The 25,342-nt window shown below is 38.9% G+C and overlaps 1 protein-coding gene across 3 annotated transcripts; it reads right to left on the bottom strand.

Moving 5' to 3' along the window:
- Positions 1–629: 629 nt before the first annotated feature.
- Positions 630–25,342, bottom strand: LOC144656045 (uncharacterized). 3 transcript variants are annotated; one of them, XM_078516278.1, is made up of 21 exons: positions 25,312–25,342; positions 24,473–24,635; positions 22,632–22,744; positions 20,011–20,044; positions 19,307–19,389; positions 18,360–18,412; positions 17,560–17,714; positions 15,248–15,334; positions 14,102–14,143; positions 13,798–13,880; positions 13,584–13,644; positions 12,123–12,192; positions 11,347–11,393; positions 10,658–10,777; positions 9,329–9,395; positions 8,142–8,314; positions 6,349–6,404; positions 5,351–5,420; positions 4,093–4,149; positions 3,348–3,540; positions 630–1,827 (listed from the first exon to the last, which is right to left on the bottom strand). In XM_078516278.1, exons 1-21 carry the CDS (start codon positions 25,326–25,328, stop codon positions 1,586–1,588), a joined length of 1,986 nt encoding a protein of 661 aa, XP_078372404.1. In that variant the 5' UTR covers positions 25,329–25,342; the 3' UTR covers positions 630–1,585. The 3 variants fall into 3 exon arrangements, with proteins under 3 accessions (XP_078372404.1, XP_078372406.1, XP_078372410.1); XM_078516280.1 differs by having other exon boundaries at positions 11,347–11,390; XM_078516284.1 differs by lacking the exon at positions 25,312–25,342 and adding an exon at positions 25,188–25,292.

The following is a 25,342-nucleotide window of genomic DNA, read 5'->3' as shown; positions in this document are numbered from 1 at the left end:
ACTTTAGTAAACACAATTAAAGAGTTGTTTTGTTTCTTCGATGTCCGTATTAGACTGACTCGTCCCCAGTCGTCCGCCATGGGTCGACTACGGAGGGAATCACGGGATTTTTTTCGCATGAGACGACTGGGGACGAGTCGGCGTATTAGAGGTTCAACTGTGCTTAGGTAGTCAGAGGGCCAATAACTGAAATCAACCAATCAGATTGCTCCAATAACTTAAATAAACCAATCAGATTGCACCATTATCGGTCCCAGCCTGAGTATTTTCTAAGTATTGGAACCGGTATTGTCCCGAATGATCTCACCCCGCACCCCGATTCAGAAAAGAATAAACTTGACACGCATGAAAAACTCATTCGTATTTTGAACTGGTTTGTAAAACAACGCAAAGGAATTCTTTTCGAACTGAAACACCCAGAGGGTCCTCAGTCAGATTATATTTATTTTGCAGCCCTCCGAATAATTCTTAAAACGCGCTTTATCGTCGGGAGATAGGAAAAAAACCTACAGTGATAACCATGGCGTAACTGCGCCCTTACACGGGGTCTCCGACTACGGGAGGGATCCGTAAGCAAAGGTTCAACCGCATCTCAAAGCTTTGCAAACAAAACAAGCACAACACAAAACTGCAGGTCAGGTGTTTTATATTTCGTGGGGACTTCAACATTATTGTATAGCCAATAGTTCTTCTCGTTATCAACAAAAACAACACACACTCTTTTTTCCTAAAACAAAATTCTCCCACCACAGCGTTCAGTCATAAAACGGAGCGCTGAGTATTGTTACCGTATTTAGAAATTGCATCTCATAGAGATGGCCTCTCCCTGTAGTGAAACCTGTGATTTCCCAACCCAGTTTCCCCAAGGTAATTAGGTGAATAGAAAGAATTACAATTGTTTGCTTGTTACAGGATCTTGGGACTATGGTAAAAACTAAGAGTAACGGGGCGGATAAAAGAAAAAATAGCGAGAGTAGACTGGAGAGGGGTTAGCTAATCCCCTTTCCCCAGATCCCTCTCTTTTTTTTGTTTTCCTTCTTTTTCCTTGCTTGCCTTTTTACCAAACTTTTGTTCGTTTTCCACACAATCAGAGTCTTGGGTGAGGAATAACAAATTACGTACGGGTCAAAGTTCAAGGTAAGTATAGAATCAATGATTGGGGTTTTCAACGACATACATTTGAAGTGTTGACCTTTTTGTAAGGCGCTAACGCCGACACCTCAGCTTTGTAAAGTTTTGTGAAAATGTCCGTGAAGGAGGCTAGTCTTCCGTGCTCAGGTCAATGCAAAGCGTGAACACTTGTGAAAAGGTCAAGGCGGTCGTGAAGATTATGTAGAAGAGCGATTGATTGAACGCGGTGTACAAGATGTCATGGATGGATATTTTAGGGGCAAAACCTTGCAGAACCTGTTCAAAGACACAAAATAACAATTCTTGCCCATGGAAGCTGTTTTGAAATCGTTTCGCATCCCCGAATTCAAAGAGATAGTCTGTCCCCAATCCTCCCCCCCCCCTCACCCACCCACCCACCCACCCACCCACACACCACCACAAACTAAAGCCCCAAACCCAATTCTCGTTGTAATTATCTCACGGCCCAAAATGGTCGCCTCGCCGGCCCGTGTCGACTTTCACGACTGTCTTTGCTCGGCGCTGCGACTTGTTTGTCACCAGGGGAATGACTTTCTTCTTCGTCCGACGAGTCCCCTTCGCCGTACGCCACTAATGAAGCGATGGTAGATGACTTCACTTCAACGCTTTCCTCCGTCTTTGACTTCTTAGTTACAGGGGCGGGTTGTGAAAATGGCGTAGCTTCTCGCTTTCCTGCTGCCAAAACAAAAGCACAACACAACACAAAAAGACAAAAGAAACACAGAAAATAAAGGAAAAAAAAAAGTTACCAGCACCACAGAGTCCACAGGGGTTCACATGAAACAAGAACAAAAGTCATATTAGTAAGACAGCTAACAAAGTCAATTACAGTAGAATCCAGATTTTTCGAACCTCCAAAGGGAAAAAATTGGCTCAAAAAATCGGGGATAAAATTGCAGTGTTCGACTGAGTAAAAAAAAAAAAAAACAAGGAAAAGTGAAAGAACTTCAGTTCGGGATATTGGAAAGCTCGAGAAACTGAGGGTTTGGGCAATTGGGATTCCTCTGTATACTAAAAGCCCCCCAGCCCACCCCTCCTCGACTAATTATTCCAGTATCCCTGCCCAAGATGGCAAGCCACGACTTCGCCTTCTATGCACCAATTTATTTTGTTGATTTTTGACGAGATATCTTAGTCGACACTTAAAAACAAACAAAAACCAAACGAGACAGTCTCCATATATCGTTATATAATAACCTGAATTCTACGCGCATTTTGATTGGTTCTTACTTATGATCTATCAGAGTACAGACACATGGATGACGTCACGCGGTGGTGTGACTCGCGCGCGTGATCAGAGTTCATAGTCCAAATCAGAGTTGTCGGTAAAGTTTTTCAAACTTGCGGGGCCACAACAAAGCAAAAAAGTTCAGCTTAATTACAAATCTTCAGTGAGAAACAATACGCCAAGCATCGTTCACTTTTCGAAGCATTTAACTGGGCGAAACAAGCTTGAAAAAGACAGTGAATTATTCGAGAAATTATCCGAAATCGGTATGAAAGTTTGACCGATGTTGTACAGTTGGACGACGCCACGGAAAACAAACGAATTGGACGAATTGCGGTTGAACGCTTCGGTTAATGCTTACAGATTTGAACCGAACTTTCCAAATCGGAATAAAGGTTAGTTTTTTCATTGACTTTCAATTGACCATTTTTCTGTTTATTCAATCGGATTAACAGTGCTTCGTGTTAACGAAAACTTAATAGTGAAATCAAAACAACTTAGCTCATCGGTACGGCAGCATTGCTTACACAGAAGTATGCTGAAGTCTTGTGTTATTATATAAAACAAATAGATTTCATTTGCCGTGCGTCTGTTCAGTAATAGATCACAGAAGACGTCAAAATGTGGTATGAACATCAGTGACCCACTCGGCTAGCGCCTCGTGGGCCACTTCTCTGTTCATACCACATTTTGACGTCATCTGTGATCTATTACTGAACAGACGCACGGCAAAATGAAATCTATTTGTTAATTAGAGTACTGTAATTATTACAAACAAACCAACAAACAAAAAACAAACAAGCAAAAACATAAAAGGCCTAACGTTACTTATACTACAGAGATTTCAAAAGTTTTGGCTGTGATTAGGAACCACAGCGATGAAACTAGCATAGGAACACAACAGTAACAAAACTTGTTTATCATTATTGCTCTATGAGAGCTGGTGGCAACACAGTATGGACCTTACCTGCTGCTGGTCTGCTACGGGAGGAGGTCACTGCGGCATTTTTAGCATCTTTAGGAGGCAGAGGGGCTGTGAACCCAGGCTCTTTGGGTTTGGTTTTCATGACCGGCGGGCCTGGAGGCGGGGGCATCATCTTAGGCTGTTGTTTCTGATCATGAACTGCTGCAGCTTCACCTAGATTTAAGATGGAGGAGTCCTAGAAGAAAGTCATCAATCAGCAGGCAGAGGGAAAAAAGAACAGACATGTTAGCAATCGCCAGTCTTGATGGTGGGCTGCTAAGAGAGGGATCAAAATAGGCATCAGTAAAAAAGCAAACCCTCAAGAATGAGACAATTCAAGTTATTTTGCTTCATTGCAAAACCTTGGTAAAAGGGTAGATCTTCCGAATCCTAGTTACCTACAACTGCCACTACATAAATGCAGTTTCTGTGGTATGAGGGGTCTAGAAGTATTGCTACTCCCCCCCCCCCCTGGATGGGGAGGGAGTACCATACCTTAAATGAATTATTTTTTTTTTGGTTTGGCGGGTGTGTGGGACGGGGTATCTCAAAACCATTTCCATTTATACGTCAGAGTATCTGCAGAGTAGACGAATATGGGGCATGCTGGTGTGTTTGCATGCGACTTTCCACCCAACTAAACCTGGGCTGCTTCTAAAACGACACTGTGTCACATGGTAAGATTTAATTAATATGGCAAGCAGACAGAGTAAGTAGTACTGGAATAACAAGAACAAGCCCAGAGCACCTGATTTCTGGAGCCACTCGCTGAACGATCCTGCGTGGAAGAAGCTTTGAATGGAATCTAAATTTGTGTTTGAACAAACATTATCAAGTTACAGGGAAAGAAGAAAAGAAAACAACTTGTTAGCACCTGGAAAAGCAAATACTGCACATGATCTTCAAACTACATTACATTGTAAAGAAGGCACTTAAGGTTATCCTTGTAAAATGACTCCCCATTCCTCCCCTCCTCACTTGTTATCAAAAAAACCCAACTGATATACACATACGTCGACGCCAGACGACAACACTTAGGGGGCTACGAATTTTAAAAGCAAGGCAAAAGAGACAAGGGCTTTTACAATGAACTTGACTTGGGCTACTGATGCTAAGTGTTTTTAATACTAATATAAAATCGCATTATACACAGACGCGCTTGGGCAAAAAAGGTTTCAAACTAAACCCCCAGTGGGGATTGAACCCACCGCCTTTGGACCCAAGGTCCATTGCTCTACCGGCTGAGCTATGGGAGTTGTGGTAGTTTAAAATGTATCTAATTGTGCTAAAATTACTCAAGAACCACTTTAACACCCCTTTAAAAGGTAAAGCCCTGAGCAAAGTGGCCCATCCTTGCCAGAACTTATCCCGGTTTCTGTAGCATTAAGGACCTAGGAGTATTTCTATCCCCTCCCCCCCCCCCCCCCCCCCCTGGATGGGATGCTAGTCCATTGCAGGGTTACCGTGCAGCATTATTTTGCTGCTACCCATTTACCTGGGTGGAAAGAGGCACGATGAGAGTAGAGTGTCTTGCCCAAGAACACAACACAGTCACCCCGGCTAGCGTTCGAACCTGGACCGTTCGATCCCAAGTTCAGCGTGCCTAACCATTAGGCCACCGTGCCTTCCTCTAAGACCCTGTTAAGGTGCATTTATTTTTGGTATGCCTTAGACATTAGTGGTATGTACCCAATTTCACATACAGTACATGTCAGAGCACCTGGGCTAGATACATGCATTTAAGACTGTGCCTAGAAAGTCGGTGGACTGCTTAGAAACAGGTCTTAACACCACGCCATAGATTTGGTTTGCCATATTTTTGTATAGCATTGGCATGAGTACCAGTTTTTTATGTGTTGGACCACATACACAATGTGTTATGAACAGTACTTTTGTGGGTGGTATTTTAAAAAAAAAAAAAACAAACCATACACGAACACCTTACTATTACTGTCAAGGAATTTTTTTCGAGGCTGGTTCACATGTACACTAGTCAATAATGGTACCTTTTCTGTGAACTTTCTTCTTGGCGGCTCTTGAGACTGTGCTGTTCCAACATGTGACTGCTCTTGCAAACTACAAAAGAACATGGGGCGATTAATGAACCATTTCACCAACCTGTAAAAACTTATGGCTTTCGAGAGTACTAATTTTCGCGATTTTCGGGATTCAAATGTAATCGGGAAATTTAATGAGCGCAAAAAAAAACATTGCTCGCACGCAAAAATTAATACCGTATTATCAGGCTATTAGCCAGGATTTAAAAAGTGGGAGTCCAAAATTTTTATAAGGCCTGACTTTGTCCCCATAGGAGGGCCTGAGGAGCATGCAAGGTCTTTTCTGCAGTTATGAGTGCAAAGGTATCTAAAGATTTCCAAATTTGCTAAAAAAAACCCTCTGTATACAGTTATTCATATTAATTTTCTCTGAAAAGTGGCCGTCCATAGGACTCCTTGACTCCCACCTGGCTAAAAGCCTGCGTATTATTATATATCAAAACAATAAAAAAATTGAAATCTTTGGAACTGCAACTAACTATCCTTAAAAACATTTTTCCTCTTTTGTTTACGACTAGCACCCTTCGGCCTCCTCTCAATACTGTTATTTTTGAGCTTGCAAATCGGCCAAAAACCTCTTTAGTACAGTCACCAAAGTTTCGGTTTGCAGGCTCCTTGTAATTACATAGCACCAGATATTTGTATATTTCCAGTAGTTCCTTAGTCTGACAAGTGAGCCATAAAACACTGACAAAATGGCCAAATCTAATACACTTTTGCTCTAATTTTTCATGCAATCGCGAAAATTAATACACGCAAAATTCGGCTCCCGAATTTTCGCGAAATTAAGTTCAAGCAAAAACTAGTAAGAATAAGGTAATCTCGCACTAACTTCTCTGTTGTTTTATTTTTCTTGTGTCATATTTCTCCAAAACTTTATATCGATGTCTTTAAAGAGCTCAAAGCAAGTAAAAAGAGCCCACAGTTAACATACATATTAAATGTACCTTGTTGGCGATAAACTTGGAACTTCAGGTTGATATTCATTTTCCACTGGAGGAGGCTAAAGAGAAAAAGACAGGGATCTGACTCATGTATAATCATGCTTTCTATTTTCTCACAGTTACTTGCACAAAATGGAAAAGGGGCTACATTGTCTCTAAATGATCCTCCGAAATAAGATACTTGCAGAGAAGTTTGAGAAGTCTAAGGAAAAGTGAAGGAAAAACTTGATTTTATGATTTTTTTCAGATTTTTTTATTATTTCACACTATTTACAACAATTAAACAATATTAACACTATTTACAGAAAATGCAATAATTAAAATAAGGAAAATATACAATAGATACAAAACCAAAATAAAATGTGCTCAGTGACCAAAGAAGAATATGCTATCGTGTTGGTCACTGACACGTTAAAAAAAAAACAGACAAGACACATAAATTACTAGAAATAATAGAATATGAATAACAAACGTATGTAGAATAAATATGTTAAAAGATGAATAAATCATACTAAATTTTGTTAATGTTGGCCCAAACTTGGCCAGCAAAATTGTTGTTGGCACAACATAAATTAAATTTAAATCATTCCATTGAAACCTGCTGTCTGTAGAGCGATTTTCAATCCCCCGCCCCCCCTCCATCCTTGAGTGCCCTAAACATTAACCCAAGTTATCACTCTGACCAATCACAAAGGTCACAGGAAATCCAGTGAAGCAATGACAACTCAAAGTAAAAACATGTAGCTGGTACGAAGTGCGAAAATGAGTCACAATTGGTTTTGGTTTAAGTTCTGTCTGAATGAGAAAGTGGTGCTTGATTTTTAAAGAAATGATTACTAAACCTACTGAAGCAAAACCGAAGCAAATGTGAAGCACTTCCATGCTTAAATGAAAAAAATCCGTTATCATTGTAGAGTAGTTTTGCTTTGCTACAATCTTGCATATAAAACCATTCACTGCCAGGGCTCAAAATAACGGCCGATCAAAGGACGATGTCCGGCCAAGATGGCAATTTATCCGGACAAATGTTCGGTTTGCCGGACATTTTGACCGGTCATGCACCAGACCAGAAAAAATTTGTTAGAATATCAGTTTATAACGTTAATTCTAATAACTTTTTGAACATGTGGCAATATTAAGTTTTTGCTTAATATACAGTATCAGAGAAAACTCTACAACGTTCAAACCACAGATTACTCCAAAGTAAATTCCTTATCTGAAATTTACCTGAAGTATAAATGTCATTTCTATTCAGAAACATGATGCATTTTTTTCGCTAGTTTTTGATCCGTGTAGTTTTGTTCAAGTCGGTTTTATACTTCAGTATTACGCGAAACGTCGAAGAAAAGAACGGGCACGGTCGGAAAAGCGTTCAAAGCTTTGTAACTTAAGGCATCTGATTTGAGCGCGAAAGAGAGAAAACATTGTGAGAGATGTTTGAATTCTGCCTCAGTTTATTGAATGGCGCTATCGCATCTTACAAGGGTATTAAGAAAACCAAAAAAAAAACAATGCAAGCAAAAAAGTGAAGAGATGGCAGGTCCTTTTCCACCACACCAACAAAGACGATTCAACGAACAGCAATTTAAGCGACTACTATTTCAATATTTTGACCGGTCAGAAACGACATGTGACCGAGCTAAAATCGGTTTGGCCAGTCAACACGACCGGCAACTATCCAAAAATTATTTTGAGCCCTGCACTGCTATCCTGACTCACCTTAGTTTACAGTCAACAGGTTTTTGTTCATTCGTTTTGTCCATACAGTGAACTAAGATGCCCACAAAGGCACATACCTGAAGAGGAACAGGAGGTGGAGCTTGTACTGGAGCTTCTATATGAGGTCCAGATGGGGATGGACCACCTGGAGGTGCACCTTGGTGATGAGGGCCAGGAGGAAAGCCATGATATGGTGCTGGACCTCTGGCAGGTGGAGCCATGGGAGGGGGATGACTTCCATAGCCAGCAACTATATTGCCAAAAACAAAGGAAAATAATCTCATTGCTGAATTTCATATTACTTTACCGTGCTGCATTGCAAAGGTCATTGGGGAAACTCAAGCCACTAGAATCGCTGGAACATTGCCACTGCCACCAAAAAAATTAAATCAAGACTTTTGAGCAATGCATCTCATTTCTCCTCAACTAGTAAAATTGGGAAGTTCAGTTGGGCCGAAGTTGAGAACTTTGCTTCGATTTTCACAATTTGACTCTCAGCTCACCTAAGTTCCCAATTTCCCAACGAACTTTGCAATACGGCGCATTAAGAAATGCAGAATCAACTGTAACTTCAAGTATAAATTAATAAGATATCAAGCAGCAACTACTGACTGGCCTTTGGTGAATACCAAATGTCAGAGAATGTCCTCTGTTCTTAACTTAACATTTCATATACTTTGATAGAATTTTAAATCTCATTCCCTAGACCAATCAACATCTGCAAGTGTTCAATAAGATAATATAAAAGATCATAAATATAAAAGATCCCAAACTCACGATTCAAGAAATTGAATACATGAATACATGATTTATATACGCGTATGAATGATTTATGTAAGCGTATAAATGATTTTATGTAAGCGCATTGAGTGGGACGTGACTACTTGAAGACCATGGTGTTGTGTTACAATTTAGGGCGTTGGGAATTGAAGTGCTGTAGGCTTTGTATGGGGTTTAAAATAACGTAGATTAAAATTGTAACACAACACTGCGCTCTTCATTGACAAGTAGTCCCGTCACACTCAATGCGCTTACATTAGTCATTCATACGCTTACATAAATAGTTCATACGTTTAAATAAAATCATTCATACACTTACACAAATCATTCATACGCTTACATAAATCATTTATCTGATCGATTTCTCGAATCGTGAGTTTGGGATGCCTGTGATAAGTCGAGCGTGAAGTAAGAAGACGTTAATGACAATACAGAAAGCAAAATTTCTTCAAGGTCGGCATTGAGACCAACAACAGTAGCCTACCTGGCGGTGGAGGGGGGCCATAACGAGGCAGAGGTGGAGCACCATGGTGCACTGGAGGAGGTGGAGGCTGCAAATAGAGAAATAATAGCAAAGTAAGTCAATTTACTTTTATCCTAAAACATAGGGAAACCTAATGTACCATGTACAAATACTTTTTCAAGACATTTGGAGAGCACACAATGAGCGACAAAAGTCCAAGGTTGAGACAGTTGGTTGAAATTACGGGTAATACTAATTTAACATTCCCATTTTTCTACCTTAAATCTGGTGCAGCTTGTGAACCACTCCCCCTCCCCCTTTTCAATGTTGTACACAAATGAGGCAAGTCGTGCAGATAGCAAATCTAACATTGTTTGGGGGGAGGGAGGGGTAATATCGAGGGGGTGAGGGGTAAAATTTGTCCAAGGTACTTAGAAAGTGCCAAGTGTCTCAACACTTTTAGTGCCCATTGAAAACTACACATAATCTTACAAATGAAAAATAAAAAGCAAGACATTTAGAAATTCAAATTATTTGTGTTGGAAAGCAAGAATTATCTTAACTTTGGTTAACCAGAAGTCACCAAAGTCAAGAGAGGAAAAAGGGTACAAGAAAGGCAATAAAAAATTATACAAAATTTTTGGCATCATAATAAAAAATTATTTATGTCAATGGCAATTCCTCTCAAGTTATTTTTACATCATCAGCTTTTGGATGGATGTTTCATGGAGCGGCTGCAGAAACCCGTAAGGGTTGAAACGTGTAACTCCCTATGATTCGCATTGTACAAAGCGTTTGCACATTCGTTTACACTAAGTACCATAAAATTATTTGGAAAATCACGAGATACATTTAACCAATAAAAATTTCTATATTTGGATTAAATTCACAGCGCGCGCTAGCTCGCGCTCGATGGCGTAATCTTGTTTGTGAACAAGCTTGGTTGAATAAAGTTAAATTTGATTAAATATTCCTGTTTTATCTTCATGACGTAGACTGGAGAACTTCGCTTCGATACACTGAAAGAATTTCTTCAGTTTCTGTAAGAAATTTACGGCGTTTAGGTCGAAATTCAAGCAACTTACCGCAAAACCAAGAATTATGTTGCGTGTGTCATTACGTGTATAAAGCATTCGCGTACAAATTCTTTGTGTTTCCAAATATGGTACTTAGCAAAATGAATATTCAAACGCTGTGAACGCGCGTTACACGTTTCAACTCTTATGGGTTTCTGGCGGCTGCCGGTATTGGTCTGTACTTCTTCTCTTACATGTACCTTTCATCCTCTCTTACTTAAGTCAATTAAATGTCACGTTTAGCAGTGCTAGTACATGTAAACAGTGTTAGTACCTGATGTGGTGCCGCATGTGGAGGGCAGCTGTATAGATATCCAGGTCCTGGTAGAGGCTGGGCAGGCTGAGGATAACCATTACCAGGCGGGGGTGGCTGAGGATATCCATAAGCTGGAGGCTGGGAGAGAAATGGAACAGAGTAAGGTTTAAGGTTCCAAAACTTATGGCCCACTGAAAGTAGAGTGCTCCGATAAAACTTCATGGTTGTTCCCTATCCCAAAAGCAATGACCCTCCAAAAGTTAAAGCCTCTGAGCACAGCAACCTTAGTTCAAACTAGATACAAAAACAAGGTTCAACAGGCTGTATCAAAATAACTGACTTGTTTTTTATTCATAACCCTAATGTCAAGGGTACTCTGCTTTGACATACATGTATATGAATTCTCTCTGACAAGATTTATCCCTTTCATCCTCTATACTTTGAAAACATTCATTTGATGTTTTATTAGGATGAATTTACCCACATGATTAACGTCTTAGCTACCAGAACATAGCCACCCCCCTTGTGCCCCTCCTAGACTTGCCACAAGTAAACTTAATAAAAGGGACTTAGGGAAAGTCTACAACCTACTGTAGGAAAGGGCTGTTAACAAGGGCCATTACTTTTGAAACTTAACAGAATATTAGTCTATTATTTAAACTTAGTTTACAAAAAGCCAGTGTACATACACTTGTTTGTCTACCAACCTGATATCCTGAAGGTGGTTGATTCATACTGGCTGGGTTGCCAACTGCTAAACAGTTAATAAAAAAAGTCAGAACTACTTACACCATACGTACTGTGCAGGTTTATGTAACACTACCGCCTGAAATCATATGCACATTGACACGCGTAAAGCACGAGGGCAGAACGCGTGTATTGCACGTGTGAGGAACAAGACTAAACGGCGCGGTTTACAAACGAAACCCGCGCAGTTCACAAACAAAAACCAAGGTTAGAAATTTTATCTCGGTCAAATGGACGATTTCAGGCGGTACTGTAAGTACAATAATTTAATTTGTAGTTCATTCACCAAAAAGCTACAAGAATGGTTAAAAGAGCAAAAGATGAAAACAGCACATGTAAACTGTGGTCAATTTGTAGTAAGCACCACCTGATCTCATACAGTGGTGCATGTTCAACATGACCAGCTTAATATCGGAGGGTTGTATCAGCAGATGGGAAATCTAAACCATCCATCTACTTTCTTATACCTCCTTTTACGGTGCATTATTGTAATAAAACTGCACTTTTAGGTATTTTAAAAAGACATCGGGCAATTAAATGATAAACAGGGTTCCAATTGAGGTTATATGAGACATTTTGAGATCTGCTCTGCTACTGACCCCTGGATTTAGGTGTAGGACTAAGTCAAGGCCCATTAAAGCAAGAGTACATGAATTGTACCATAAGCTGCTGTAACTTTGCAGTGCCTATTATGCAGAAGGTGCTAAAATAATCTAAGCATAGTAAGTACACTAACCATTCATATATGGTGAATATCCATAATGTGATCGCCTTGTTTGCTCAAACGCTTTGTATTCTGTATGGACCTAAAATATTTAGTGGATCACTTAACATCATTCATAAGGAAATAATACAATGTACCTAGAAATTGTGACAAACTACACTGTACCTAATACTAATTATTATTAATAATTTTAATTATACGGGGTACTTCACCACACTTTCTAGAATGCGATTGAATTTTATTTGTACATGTATGGCTGCTAATGCTTTCGAGGCAGACATACAAGTTTAATATGATTCTTTTTCATTCAAAAATGTTAAGCTTTCATTTTAAAGCAGCAAAACGGTCAAATATCCAAATTCATGGCCCAGAGAATAAATACTACTTATTAACCGAGAGTGCGGTCATTACAGGGGAATCTCAGACCGAGGCCTTGATGTACTGACCGAGCAACAGCGAGGTCAATATATCAAGGCCGAGGTCTGAGATTGCCCTGTAATGACCAAACGGACGAGGTTAATAAGTTATTTATTATATGGCCTTTTAGCGCTATTCTAAACTGAAATATCTAAAAAACACCGAGGTGAAACTCGCTCTCGCTCTCTGTGGCTCTCTTCGTCGCTCATACTAAAAAAGTATCGGTATGCTAATATTTTTCTTTCAGTTGTTGAAAAGATAGACATTTTGTCGGTATTTATTGTCGTTCTCGCAATTGCGCTAGTAGCTTTTACTCACAACTCAAAAAACCGCCGAGCCGAGCAAATTGTTCATAATGCCCGGTCATTACAAGAAAATAATGCCCGCTCAGTAGCCAATCAGAGCGCGCGTACTATTGTAGCCATATAATAAGATGGCTGAACTTACATGTACATTTGTATTTCAGTCAAACTTCACGATGCTTCAACCCTCCAAGTTTATTTCTTTCCTTAGTGGCCATTTGGCCACTGACTGCTCAGGTTTGGTCGCCAGTGAAAAATTTTAGTCGCTAAATTAAGCTCAGGCTTTCAATCCTTCTTCTCAATTTTAGTTGCCAGGCTGGCGACTTTGGTTCCAATTTAGTCGCCAGCTCCAAAATTTTAGTCGCCATGGCGACTAAAATGGTCTTAACTTGGAGGGTTGTGCTTAGACCATACTACATGCAGCTTATGTGGGAGGCGCGGTGGCCTAATGGTTAGCGCGCTCGACTCTGAGTCGAACGGCCCGGGTTCGAGGCCTGGCCGGGGCGCTGCGTTGTGTTCTTGGGCAAGACACTTTACTCTCACAGTGCCTCTCTCCACCCAGGTGTATAAATGGGTACGGCGAATTTACTGCTGGGGGATAACCCTGCGATGGACTAGCATCCCATCCAGGGGGGAGTAGCAATACTCCTAGTCACTTAATTCTACGGAAACCGGGATAAGCTCCGGCTGTATGGGCCTCATGGCTCGGGGACAGAGTTTACCTTACCTTACAAGCAGCTAATTAAAAACTCACCGTCTGTATAAGATTTTCCACTAGTTTCTTTGCTGCTGCTAGGCCATCAACTTTACTGTGGCTGAGAGGGTTAGAATAACAGAATCAAATATACTTTCAGTGTAGTGACTAAATTGACTGACAAATAAATTATATGAACATTGTACAACATCCAAAGGCAAGCTTTATTTCACTTGAGTGGAAATTAGGACAAAATACAAACTCTTTTCTTTACCTAATGTAAATGTAGAGTGCTTCAAAAGCTTCTTTCCCAGAAGTAGGTTCAATAAAACCAGATCCCCTGCCACGAAGTTGAACCTAAAAATGAACAATTCAAATTATGATCAAAGCAAATCCAGTTAGTAAATGCCATGAATCCAGGGAAGTTAGACTGACACATTTAAGAGTCTACATGTACGTGTAGTCTGAAATTCAGGACTTCTTTTTGTACTGTTTCCCAATACCAGCTAGACCTAAAACTGTAAAGCTAGATTTTTCTGGCACTCTCTTGAGTGGCACGACGTTACACTGACTCTCACCTTGGCTCCTGTTTGCATGGTGATGTGCTGAAAATATGATCCCTGAAGAAAAAAAAAACGGTTAATACATAATATTACACGTAGATGAATTGAATGTACAGGTCTGTAATATCATACATAACAGGTGATTCAAGTCTGGTACAATATTTTTTAATGTAGCATTGCTTGGCCACTAATTAATGGCACCTTATTGGGCGATAACTTGCATGAAAATTGAATATTCAACACTGTGTAGTCTTCTCGATCAAAGTGATGGGTGCAAGCCCCATGTACTGTCAGTAGAATGTCAGAGCTTGTTGTCAGCCTCCCTATACACAAATAACACCAACAACACAATGCTTAAAGGGAGTATGTCACGGAGATATCACAGATTTTTGGTCTAAACTGTTCTGAAACTAGTGGTAGGCAACCTAACCCATAAAAAACAATATCTTTGAACATCTAAAGGAAGATATCACCTTAATTTGTAAATAGAAATCAAGCAACGACTATAAATATCGAGTTTTTGAAGATGCGCGGAAACAATTTGAAAACGTTTGCCTAACGTTTTCAAATTGCAATCCGTTTCCATCCGCGCCATCTGCAGTCAATAATGCTAGTTAACAGTTTCAGTGCTCTAATAGAGCAATTTGCAACAAAAATGGACTATTATTTCTAGGTTTCATGCGACACAAATATAAATTTTGGTGGTTCAAAAATCTGGTAAAATCCGTGACATAGTCCCTTTAAAAGAAGTTCCGTCTGGTTGTCCAAGACAAATTGTACCTTTTCATGCTCATTTACTCAATGGGCAAGGGGCTCAGGCAAGTCATCTACCAGCTAAAGAGAGTAAACTACTTGAAAAGCATGCAACTTTTCCTGGCAAGCAAAATTTGAGAGCTGCTTGTCTAAGGGGAAAGCTGGAGTTAAAAGTTTTTTTTTTTTTTTTTTTTAGTTTTTTGAACCCCTGCAGCAGCAACAAGAACAATCACAACAGCAAAAACATCTTTATGTTAGACCTGCAACAACATGCTTACAGCTTATAAGCAATGACAAGAATTTTGGCTAACTGTTATTATGCTTGCAAGTTCTCCTCATTTCCTGTAAACATACATTATTTATAAAGTTTGTAATTTGTAACATAACTTTGCCTTGTCTGGTACATACCCCTGGCCCTTGAAGCTTCTCCTTGAGATTAAATTCTGGCAAAGTATTATCCAGACCAACAAACACTTTGTCTTGAACATAATGCATCTGCGTTTTAAAGAACAGGTGCAGAAAACATCAAGCACACAATTATTTGGCAGGTAAACACTTGAAAGTGTTCTTGACTAGTGAGAGTTATTTTTGTACGTTACAACTGGCCGAATTATCTCTCACTGTTAAAGTAAAAATAGGAGAATAGTGATGGGGCGTTATTCACTCCTTCAACAAATTGTTGTAAACTCTCAAGGGAATAAATTTCACTGCCGGTGATAAATACATGTACATCACTGAAAGGAAATATGAACCTGTCAACACTTTTCGGGACAAATGGGGTTTGATGGCGTGTGTTGCAATAAAAAGCTGTCAACACTCTGCAGATGCTGTAAATGCACATTACATAACAAATTCAAAATGTGACTTGTCGTATCAACAAACGCTAAAAAACGCACCAACGGCCCCAACGAAGCTGAAAACACAGATACAATGTAAGCATCATAAGAACCCAAACGTGTACCATACAACTAGGTATTTTGCAATACAAAACTCAACGCACATGTTTCTGAAAGGCAATCTATCTAGTAAACAGTCACTCATGTAATGCTTTAAAGTGCCTATGAAGTAAAAATTAATTGATGCTTATATAAAAGACTTTTACAAATAAAAAAGAATGGCGTTTACTGTTTTGAAAAATCTTATTTCGTTCAGGAGATATTTAAGTTTTTGTGTTATGCAAATGAGTAAAGTGATGACGTCATAAATTGTTCCAGTAAAAGATAGTTCACAAAATCAAGGATATCTCTAAAAATATAAGATTGATATTTTTGAAACTTGGCATCGTTAGTGACCTTCCTCAAAAGGTTAAGATGGCTCATACTATGATGTTACCATGGCAACACTCTTGGTTGCAGTCTCTTTCTGTCATAAACCAAATATCTCCATTTGCAACCCTTAAATGTGGGACAGAGGGTCAGGCTTGGAACACACATGATGCTATATTACCCTAACTCTCCTCATTAGCTTGTTGGGAGTGGATCATCTTTGGTTAAGCAAAAACCGGGGATGTCGGTATTAATTAAAATAGGTATTTGCAACAAAACTGTTGCCATGGCAACGGCACGACAGGTGTCATTTTGTGTCTTTTGTGGTGTACATTAATGGTGCCAAGTTTGAAGAACACAGCTCAAATATTCCCAGAGATATTCTTAATTCAGTGCTTCATCTTTTTGTGGAACAATTAATGACGTCATCACTTTCCTCATTTGCATAATACAAAAACGTAAATATCTCTAAAACGAAAAAAGATATTGCAAAAAGGAAAACGCCATTCTTTTTTATTTTAAAAAGCCTTTAAAATAAGCGGCAATTATTTTTTACTTCATAGGTACTTTAACCTCGGGCACTTAAACACACTCAAGTAATTAAAGTGCCTATGAAGTAAGAATTGATTGATGCTTATTTGAAAGACTTTAACAAATAAAGAAGAATGGCGTTTACCGTTTTGAAAAATCTTATTTCGTTCAGGAGATATTCAAGTATTTGTGTTATGCAAATGAGGAAAGTGATGACGTCACAAATTGTTCCACTAAAAGATAGATCACAAAATTAAGGATATCTCTGAAAATATGAGAGTGATATTTTTGAAACTTGGCACCGTTAGTGGCCTTCCTCAAAGGTGCAAAATGGCTCATACTATAATGTAACCATGGCAACACTCCTGGTTCCAGTCTCTTTCTGTCATAAACCAAATATCTCCATTTGCAACCCTTTAATGTGGGGCAGAGGGTCCGGCTTGAAACACACATGATGCCCATATCTCTTTAACTCTCCTCATTAGCTTGTTGAGAGTGGATCATCTTCGGTTAAGCAAAAATTGGGGATGTTGGTATTCATAAAAATAGGTATTTGCAACAAAACTGTTGCCATGGCAACGGCACGTCAGGTGTCATTTTGTGTCTTTTGTGGTGTACATTAATGGTGCCAAGTATGAAGAACAAAGCTCAAATATTCCAAGAGATATTCTTGATTCAGTGCTTCATCTTTTTGTGCAACAAGTAATTACGTCATCACTTTCCTCATTTGCATAATACAAAAACGTAAATATCTCTAAAACGAAAAAAGATATTGCAAAAATGAAAACGCCATTCTTCTTTATTTTGAAAATCCGTTAAAATAAACACCAATTATATTTTACTTCATAGGCACTTTAATCCCTTATTGTTTTGTGTTTTATATTTCTACTTGTGCTTTATGCATTAATCTTTTATTGAACTTACCCCTACTGGCAGTGTCTGTCGGTCAAATATCGCTAGAGGCTGATTGAAGGAAGGAGTGGCCATGGGTGACGAAACAGGCATCCTCGGTGGCTGATTTGGTGGATAGGCATTCACATCGGCACCAGCCATTATCTCTTTAATCCGTTTCACAGCCACTAGGAAAAAATAATGATGAGAATTCAAATTACACCCTCTTTCAGTGTTACCTGCATAGCAGCTTTCTATCGATATCCATCTTTCGACGTGCTAAACAAACAAGACAGATCAGAATTCACCAATCACAGCCCACTAGCATGACCTTCTGAACTTGTGGGCTCATTTGCATGAAACCAACACCGGTTTGCATCAGTTTTGATTGGCTAATATTTTTATTTGGCTCATTTGGCTCATTTTGATTGGCTCATTGGCTCAACATGTCAAAAGATGATTCGAAAGATGGATGTAAAAAGATAGCTATGGACATTACACTACAAGAGGGTATAATGCTCACAGGAGATGGGGTCAGGCCTTATGGTTATCAGTAGAATTTCACAAATGTTTTTAATTAATAAAAATACCAGGAGTGATTGGCTATTTAAAGCTATCATACTCTATCAGCCATGAGGGTACAGTACACATTCTGACACTGTTAACTCAAAATTGTCGAAAGAATGCTTGCGTGCATGTACACAGCTACAAGTTTCAAAATAAAGGCAATTCACTCCACAAGTGATTTTGCTTATTAAGTATTTTCCTCAGTGGTCAGTTCTAAGAGGTCCATAAATTGTATTATATGCCATTAATGCTTGCAAATAGCTTACAATCGACTTTCTCCTGAGTGAGTCCCTGAATGCAGAGGTACAATGGTTTTACTCTGAAACAGTGACAAAATAATAGCCCTCAATCAGCATAAAGTTGAAACCTTTACGTGAGGTTCTAGATAATTATCTTTTATGTCTGGTAAAAAACAAACAAACAAACAAACAAACAACAGCAACAAAAACGTGTCAGATCTGCCAGGTCTTTGTTTTGACAGCTGACAGCTTTCAGTTCCATGTACATGTAGTGTATACTTAACAATCATTTTACGAGTGCGCGTTGGATATGAGATGGTAGATAGTCAACAAGGCGTGTAGCTCCAAGTTGGCCATAACAATCTCATATCCAACAAGCGCAAGTGGAATAATGTTTTATTAAAAACGCCCAAAGAATTGCAATAAATCATTTTTGCTCCCTTGTTTTCGTTGACACGTATCGGCTACCAGATTTGTGGTCAATGGTTTATGAGCTCATATACCATTGGCTGTCAGCCAATCAAAACGCAGGAATTGCAATACATGTATACCATTGCTAGATTTTAATAAAATGCAGTAAGCCAGTGTGTACTTGTAGGTCCTTATGGTATTATTCACTTTTCAAGAAGCATCTTCACAGTGAATCAACACAATAAAACCTGCATCTGGTTCTTTGGGATGTAAATTTTTTTGTTAATTCCAGTTAAAAAAAGATAGGTAACCTACATGTAGGATCATTTTTAATTATTTGTGTCGGCAAATAAAATGGTTTTGGTACCAATTACCTCTTGATGTGAAAGTTCTCCGTAAATTTGATTTATAAATAACCTGTAAAACTGAATTTGAACCCTTGATAAGCTTAATCTCAGTTTGGTATTAATCATAATCATTAACAATTTAAATTGTTTTTGTAACCAGTCTGCAATTCACCAAATTATTTTAAGGGTTAAAATCAAGTAAAATATCTCTTTTACCCTGTTTCTTCTGCTTCCCTCTTTTCTTGTTCAGACATGAATTTTCCTCTTGTAGACACTGCAGCTCCACTGTAACGGTTGATCTGAATTGAAAGGGATAGGAAGGTCAATTCCAGACAAAATATTAAAATGTTATTGTGTACATCTACATGTAGGGCTGATATCCAAATGCCACTAACATGACCCCCCCCCCCCCCCCCCCCCCACCCCCCGTAAGGGGCAAGAATCCATCACAGGCTACATGTACATGTATCCCACCTCTCAGACATGAGGACAGGATTTTTTTAAGCCCTTCCCCTACCCTAGAGCTCCCCTCCCCTCCCCCGTCGGAGAATTGTTGCCAAGTTGCTCCTGACCAATACTTCACCAGTGTGCATAAATTTACATTGTAAATTGTACATTCAAGTTACAGTGCATGTTGCAGTTTAAATAATTTATCATTGGTTTTAAATTTTTCAAACCAGTTTGATTTCAATTTCATGTTGTTTCGGATTATGATAAAATAATAAGTATGAGACAATGAAAAATAAAAATAAAACTGGTGTGAACAAAAGATAAATTTAAACCACAACATATACGCCAAAGCAATTGAAAAACTGCATCAGATTAAAATTATTATGTATTTCAGTCATACTTAAATGTACTTATTGTTTTCAGTTTACCGGTAAGTGCTAGACAGCGTTTTAGGAATAAACTATTTTTACCTCATCTTGTGTTGTTCCACGGCAAAGGAGAGTGCTGGCAGAAAAACAACAAAAAAAATGTTAGCTCCACTAATGACACAGAACTGAAAATGTATTACGGATACATGTTAAAGTGCCTATGAAGTAAAAAACTTTTTTGCCTTTTTTGGTAGCTCTTTATGTCTACTTTCCGAAAAGTTAAAAAAAGAATAATGTCAAAGAGAGAGAAATCGGACTTTTTGCCGCCTAAAGTGCCCTCGGTAAGACAAAACAGTGGGTCTGGAGCCTGGACACGAATTTGGCTCGAATGACGTAGTTAGTGGTTCCACGGATCAGTTTACACTTAGATTTTGTTGATACACAGTGAAGTTCACTACTTCAGCTGAGATTGTTGCTGCTTTTTCGTTGATAAATCGAAATCTTGTCCGACAAGAACGATATGTTGCCATCTGCGGACTTGGCAGAGCGGGTTTCTAGCAGAAATGAATCGCACAACGAAATATCGTGACACTAAATGGACTGAAGTAGCTAGTTGGACCTGTCCAACCGCCGCAAGCCGATCAAGCGCTCTTTCACACAAGCACTGGTCGACAAGCACGATTGAACTTCGGCGAAGCAGATTCAAATGAGAAATTCCCTATAAAAAATGAATAACTAGAATTTTTATTGTTTCTAAAAGCACATACATCGACGGGCTTTGATTTTGTGAGTGGTTTCGCAGTGTCGCAATGTGCTTCGGAATTGACACGAACGCTGCTTGCCGCGCCGAGGTTGCTTGCTTGTCGAATGTGTAAATTCAGGTTACGGTACGCCTATCCCGGTGGTTATTCGGTATTATATAACGATTTGGTTATTTTAATACAAGAAGCGATCAGTTGCTCGATCACTTTCATTTTGATTGTGTTCTTGTGTGGGAAAGTACAGTGGACTGACATATTTCTCCGAAGCGTGAGAGTGACATAATTAAACTTGACAACACGGCAAGATAACACTTCTTCAAACTCAAGATTAGCACTTTTTGACTTCAATGAACGATACCAAAATTTCCTCTTCAAGAACAGACAGAACTGCAGTTTTTGCTCTTTATGGTCCGTTAGCTCTACGGTATACAACCGTCGACTTCTTTATCCGGATACGATAAATCCTGATTACAGTGCGTGTTTATCAGCAAAAATTCCGGCGAAGGCAGCCGTAAAATTTGTCCAAGATTTTGCGAGATCTCAGTGTATTGTTTAAAAGTGCATTCGCCATAGAATACTACCGGAACTGCAGACGTGAGTGACAACATTCGAAGCGCGCTACTTGAAACACAAGCATTTCTAACTCACTCAAGTTGAATTTACATTCCATATTTTTGCTTCTTTCACAGATGCATCGTTTGCGTCTGGCGATTGATCGTTTCGAGTGTTTGGGAAAGGAAACGACTGCTTCCTTACGATTATAAAACGATCTACTAACATACAATTAAATTTTGAGGAACAAGAATAACACGTATACTGTACCCAGCTGTGTAACATATTGTAAACTCCTGGCGCGACTGCTAAATCTTTCTTCGGCTAGTCAGGGCAGAATGATATAGAGAGACCACCATATCCTTTACAGAGATACTGACTCTTTTAATAAATTTTCTCTTCGCTTCATGACTTTATCGTTTCATTTGTGGCAAGGAAGAGCTTGTGCTGAGAACAGCGATCCTTGAACTGCCGACGGAACAGAATTCGTTTCTTCTTGCGTTTTCATCAGAACGAATAGCTTTACTATACAATAGAAATTTCGCTTCCATTTACTCTGCGAAGCTTCACCAAAGGAAATAAGTGTATTTGTTGCAGTTTCGTTTGCGCAATTGCCTTTGTTTGACTCAAAAGCCGAAATATAGCTTTCGCCAGCCCTCTTTGCTCTCTTTACGCCATAATCCTGGTGTCTTTAGAACCACTAAGTACGTCATTTCCGGTGAAACCGGAGCGTTTGGCCGCGCGCGAAAAGGACCCACTTCAAATTGCGAAATCCAAACTTCAAGGCTCAAAAAATACTAGAAAAAAGCGCTTTTGATATCTTAAACACGCATATTCGTGCTAACTAAGACATAAACAAGCAAATTGAGCAAAGTTATTTTTTACTTCATAGGCACTTTAAGACAACTTTTAATTCTGAACTTGAAATGCAAACTGAAAGGCCTACCGGTACATGTATTTGATTAATTTGTACAATGTAAAATTCTAAGTTGGCTCTAAGTCTCAGGAGAATTTCAACTTTGCCATTGATCTTGCCCTTATTTTTGCTATTAATAACTGTAAATAATGTTTACAAAAAAGGGAGAAAAGGTTACAGAGAAAACTATCGCCAAATCTCGCCAATTTTAATTGTGCATAAAATTAGGGTAAGGGATGATTGTTAAGAACTGACTTAACTTCTGGCAAGGTCTACATGTTCTAAATCTATGCCAACTTGGCTTTCTCGAAGGGAAACCAACCCTTACTCAGTTGTTGTTTTGTTTCAGTGATTGGGCATCACCTAGAAACCATTCATACACTGTACTTTCCTTTAAACATTTTTGGCTTTTTCCCCTCCCAATGACTTCTAATCACCCTCTGTGGGAAGGATATGGATATTTTCTTGAATCATGCATGATTTTAATGTCATACCGAGCTGGAGAATCATTGATCTCCACTTCAGCAGTCAAAAGATCTTGAGTATTGCCATTGTTAAAAGGAACTGGTGGTGGAGCTGTGACTTTCGCTGCTGGTGATGGAACACCCTAAAAAGAAAATAATAATTTATATGCATTAAGTTGACGAGAACCTACAACAGCTGAACTTCTCACTACAGTGGAATCCCATTAATATGGACAACAAGGGGACAGGCCAAATTGTCCGTATTATCGTGGTGTCTGTATTAAGCGGGGTCTCAGAAAAAAAGTCAAGGATACATGTTTTATGAAATAAAACGATTCTTAAGCCGATCTGTTTATTTGGGAACTAAATTTTCTGTGACTTTCCTGTTCACCTTCATGAGAGTTCAAAAGTTTGTTTGTGCCTGCGCTACCAATCCCTTGCGCTCCTTATGTTATTGATTTGAAATTACATGTTTTGTTGACACAAAGACATAGGCAAACGTTTTTATGGCAACAAAAATAATTTATTTAACTGTAACAAATGCAAACTGTGAATGATCTGACTATAATGAATAGTTTTACGAAAACCTTACGATCTAATCATACCCTCGAACTAAGCATTAATAAACTCAACAGTGGAATTATTTGAAAATGTCGCAACTTTACTATTATAATAATTATACAGTGGAACCAGAACATTTTCTATAAAGTTTTCTTTGTAACTGACTGTAACCGTTCTTAAACTCTACAAACTCATTTGAAATAGTCGGTAACATCACTTTGCACGGAAGCTTTTAGCTTGCGACACAAGCGGTAGCTGCTGCAAAAGGCAAAGAAAGTAAAACTTTTAAATAGGAACAGCAGTCAGAAAACCTTATAAAAGGTCTTTGTAATAAAATGGTTTAACTCCTCGAATTCTGTTATTATTTGACCAGGGTTCAATGTCTTCAAGTTAGCAAATAATCGCGACAATGAAAATTGACCTGTAGTGCATAGATAAACAGTGTCCGTAACGCGGGGTTGACAATGTATACACCATCCAAGAGTTTGTCACTCAAAACATAAAAAAGTGTCCGTTGTCCATACTAACGGGTGTCCATATTAAGCTGGTTAATTTAAAAGAAAATGTATGAGGTTTTCGTCGGGACCAACAAAACTGTCCGTAATACCGGGGTGTCCGCATTAAGCGGGTGTCCATAAAGCGGGGTTCCACTGTATAATTAAATCAAGTTTAAAAAATGCCCCACCTACAACTGTATGTTACTGTGTTTGGTTAGTCGAGGAGCAGGCCAAAAAACAATGAGCAAAAAATTTGGCACTTTTCCCTCTTTCCATTCTTTAAGCTTCTCTGTAACTCACCAAACTTCTAAAACAGGCTAGTAGCTGTTCAATAAGTTTGAGTGTGTTCAATATGCGAGCCAGTGAGGCATGCAAGGCATGTAAGCCAAAAATCCCAATAAAAGGCCAATCACAAACTACCTAAACTAACTATAGTATAGACTAACCAGAGTATTATTTAGGTTTACCAATGTGATATTTAGGCTAACCTGAATGGCTTGCATGACTCACATGGCTCGTGGATCAATTCACAAACCACGCGAGTCAGAAATCCCTTTATCCCAATAAAAGGCTAACCGCAAGCTACACTGTACCTAAGCTAACTGTAGGCTATAACTGGAGTTCTATTTAGACTAACCGCAGTCAAGTGCTATTGAGGCTAGCCAATGTGTTATTTAGGCTAACCAAAATGGCTCGCACTTTGTCAAGACCCAAGGTGGAGCAGGCTTTGGAAAAGCTGACCACAGTGGATAGTGACCCTAATGCAGTAACTTTAACAACAGCCATGCAAAAAAGAGTACCAACAAGTCTTACCACTGATGGAGGAGGGTTGCCTTTAGCAAGCTTCCCTTGAGCTGCCAACATTGCATTCAGCTTTGCGGCTCTTTCTTTAGCTGCATCAGTTGCCGACTGATTGCTATTAGCTGTACTGTCATCACTACTGGTGGACGGTACATCCCATTTGCTTTTTCTTGGACTGTACACAATGAAAATAATATCCTTGTAAAAGTTTTAAAGCTTATGGCCAACATAGAAAGTCTCCAAAATGATCTCCATGCATAATTTCTTATAGTACTTTTAGCTCAGGAGAATTGTTTTCAAGAATAATTATACTGTAACTGCCAAAACAAAAATTATCTTGCAAAATGGATGTTGATACCTTTCAGGGAGACTAACATTGTAAACAAGAAAACCCCCTGTAACAAAGTGTGACCTAAGCTGTAATAAAGTATTTTAATGGCTCAAAAGAAAAACAGAACTTGCATTGCATAAGCTGTTGATGTAATGATGGAATGAGTGAGGCATGAATAGAATTTTCATTTAGATAATCAAAATAAACAAGTGATTTTGCTGTCCTTACAAGAAATTAGCTGAAGCACTAGCATTGTTTCATTTTCATGCTCTTACTAGTACTGTAGCTAATAAGCTTTTTTATAAGCTTACTGTTTAAACTGACAAAGATGTGAGTCACATTGAAGATGTCTTACAAATAATTTAGATCTAGCATCCCGGTCTTTGTCAAACTTACTTGAAAACCAACACATCACAACTTAAAATTACGTTATTAACACTTCATATTTCTCGTACAGATGCTCGTGTTTTGCTGTTCCGAGCAATGAGTAGAAAACGAGAGAGAATTTTAAAACACTTACCGCCGAAAAGTCGCCATCTTGGATTCTGCAA

This window comes from Oculina patagonica, chromosome 1 (assembly GCF_052425735.1).
Source record: "Oculina patagonica isolate OP01 chromosome 1, crgOcupat, whole genome shotgun sequence".
Lineage (NCBI taxonomy): Eukaryota > Metazoa > Cnidaria > Anthozoa > Scleractinia > Oculinidae > Oculina > Oculina patagonica.
The sequence above is the reverse complement of the archived record's forward strand: the minus strand, read 5'-3'. Positions and strand labels throughout refer to the sequence as shown.

Coding starts and splice junctions, on each gene's coding strand:
- LOC144656045 (XM_078516278.1), bottom strand. Junction 3,541..4,092: donor CGAGTGGCTCCAGAAATCAG/GTGCTCTGGGCT, acceptor ACTTTCTTCTAG/GACTCCTCCATCTTAAATCT. Junction 1,828..3,347: donor CCGTAGCAGACCAGCAGCAG/GTAAGGTCCATA, acceptor TTGTTTTGGCAG/CAGGAAAGCGAGAAGCTACG.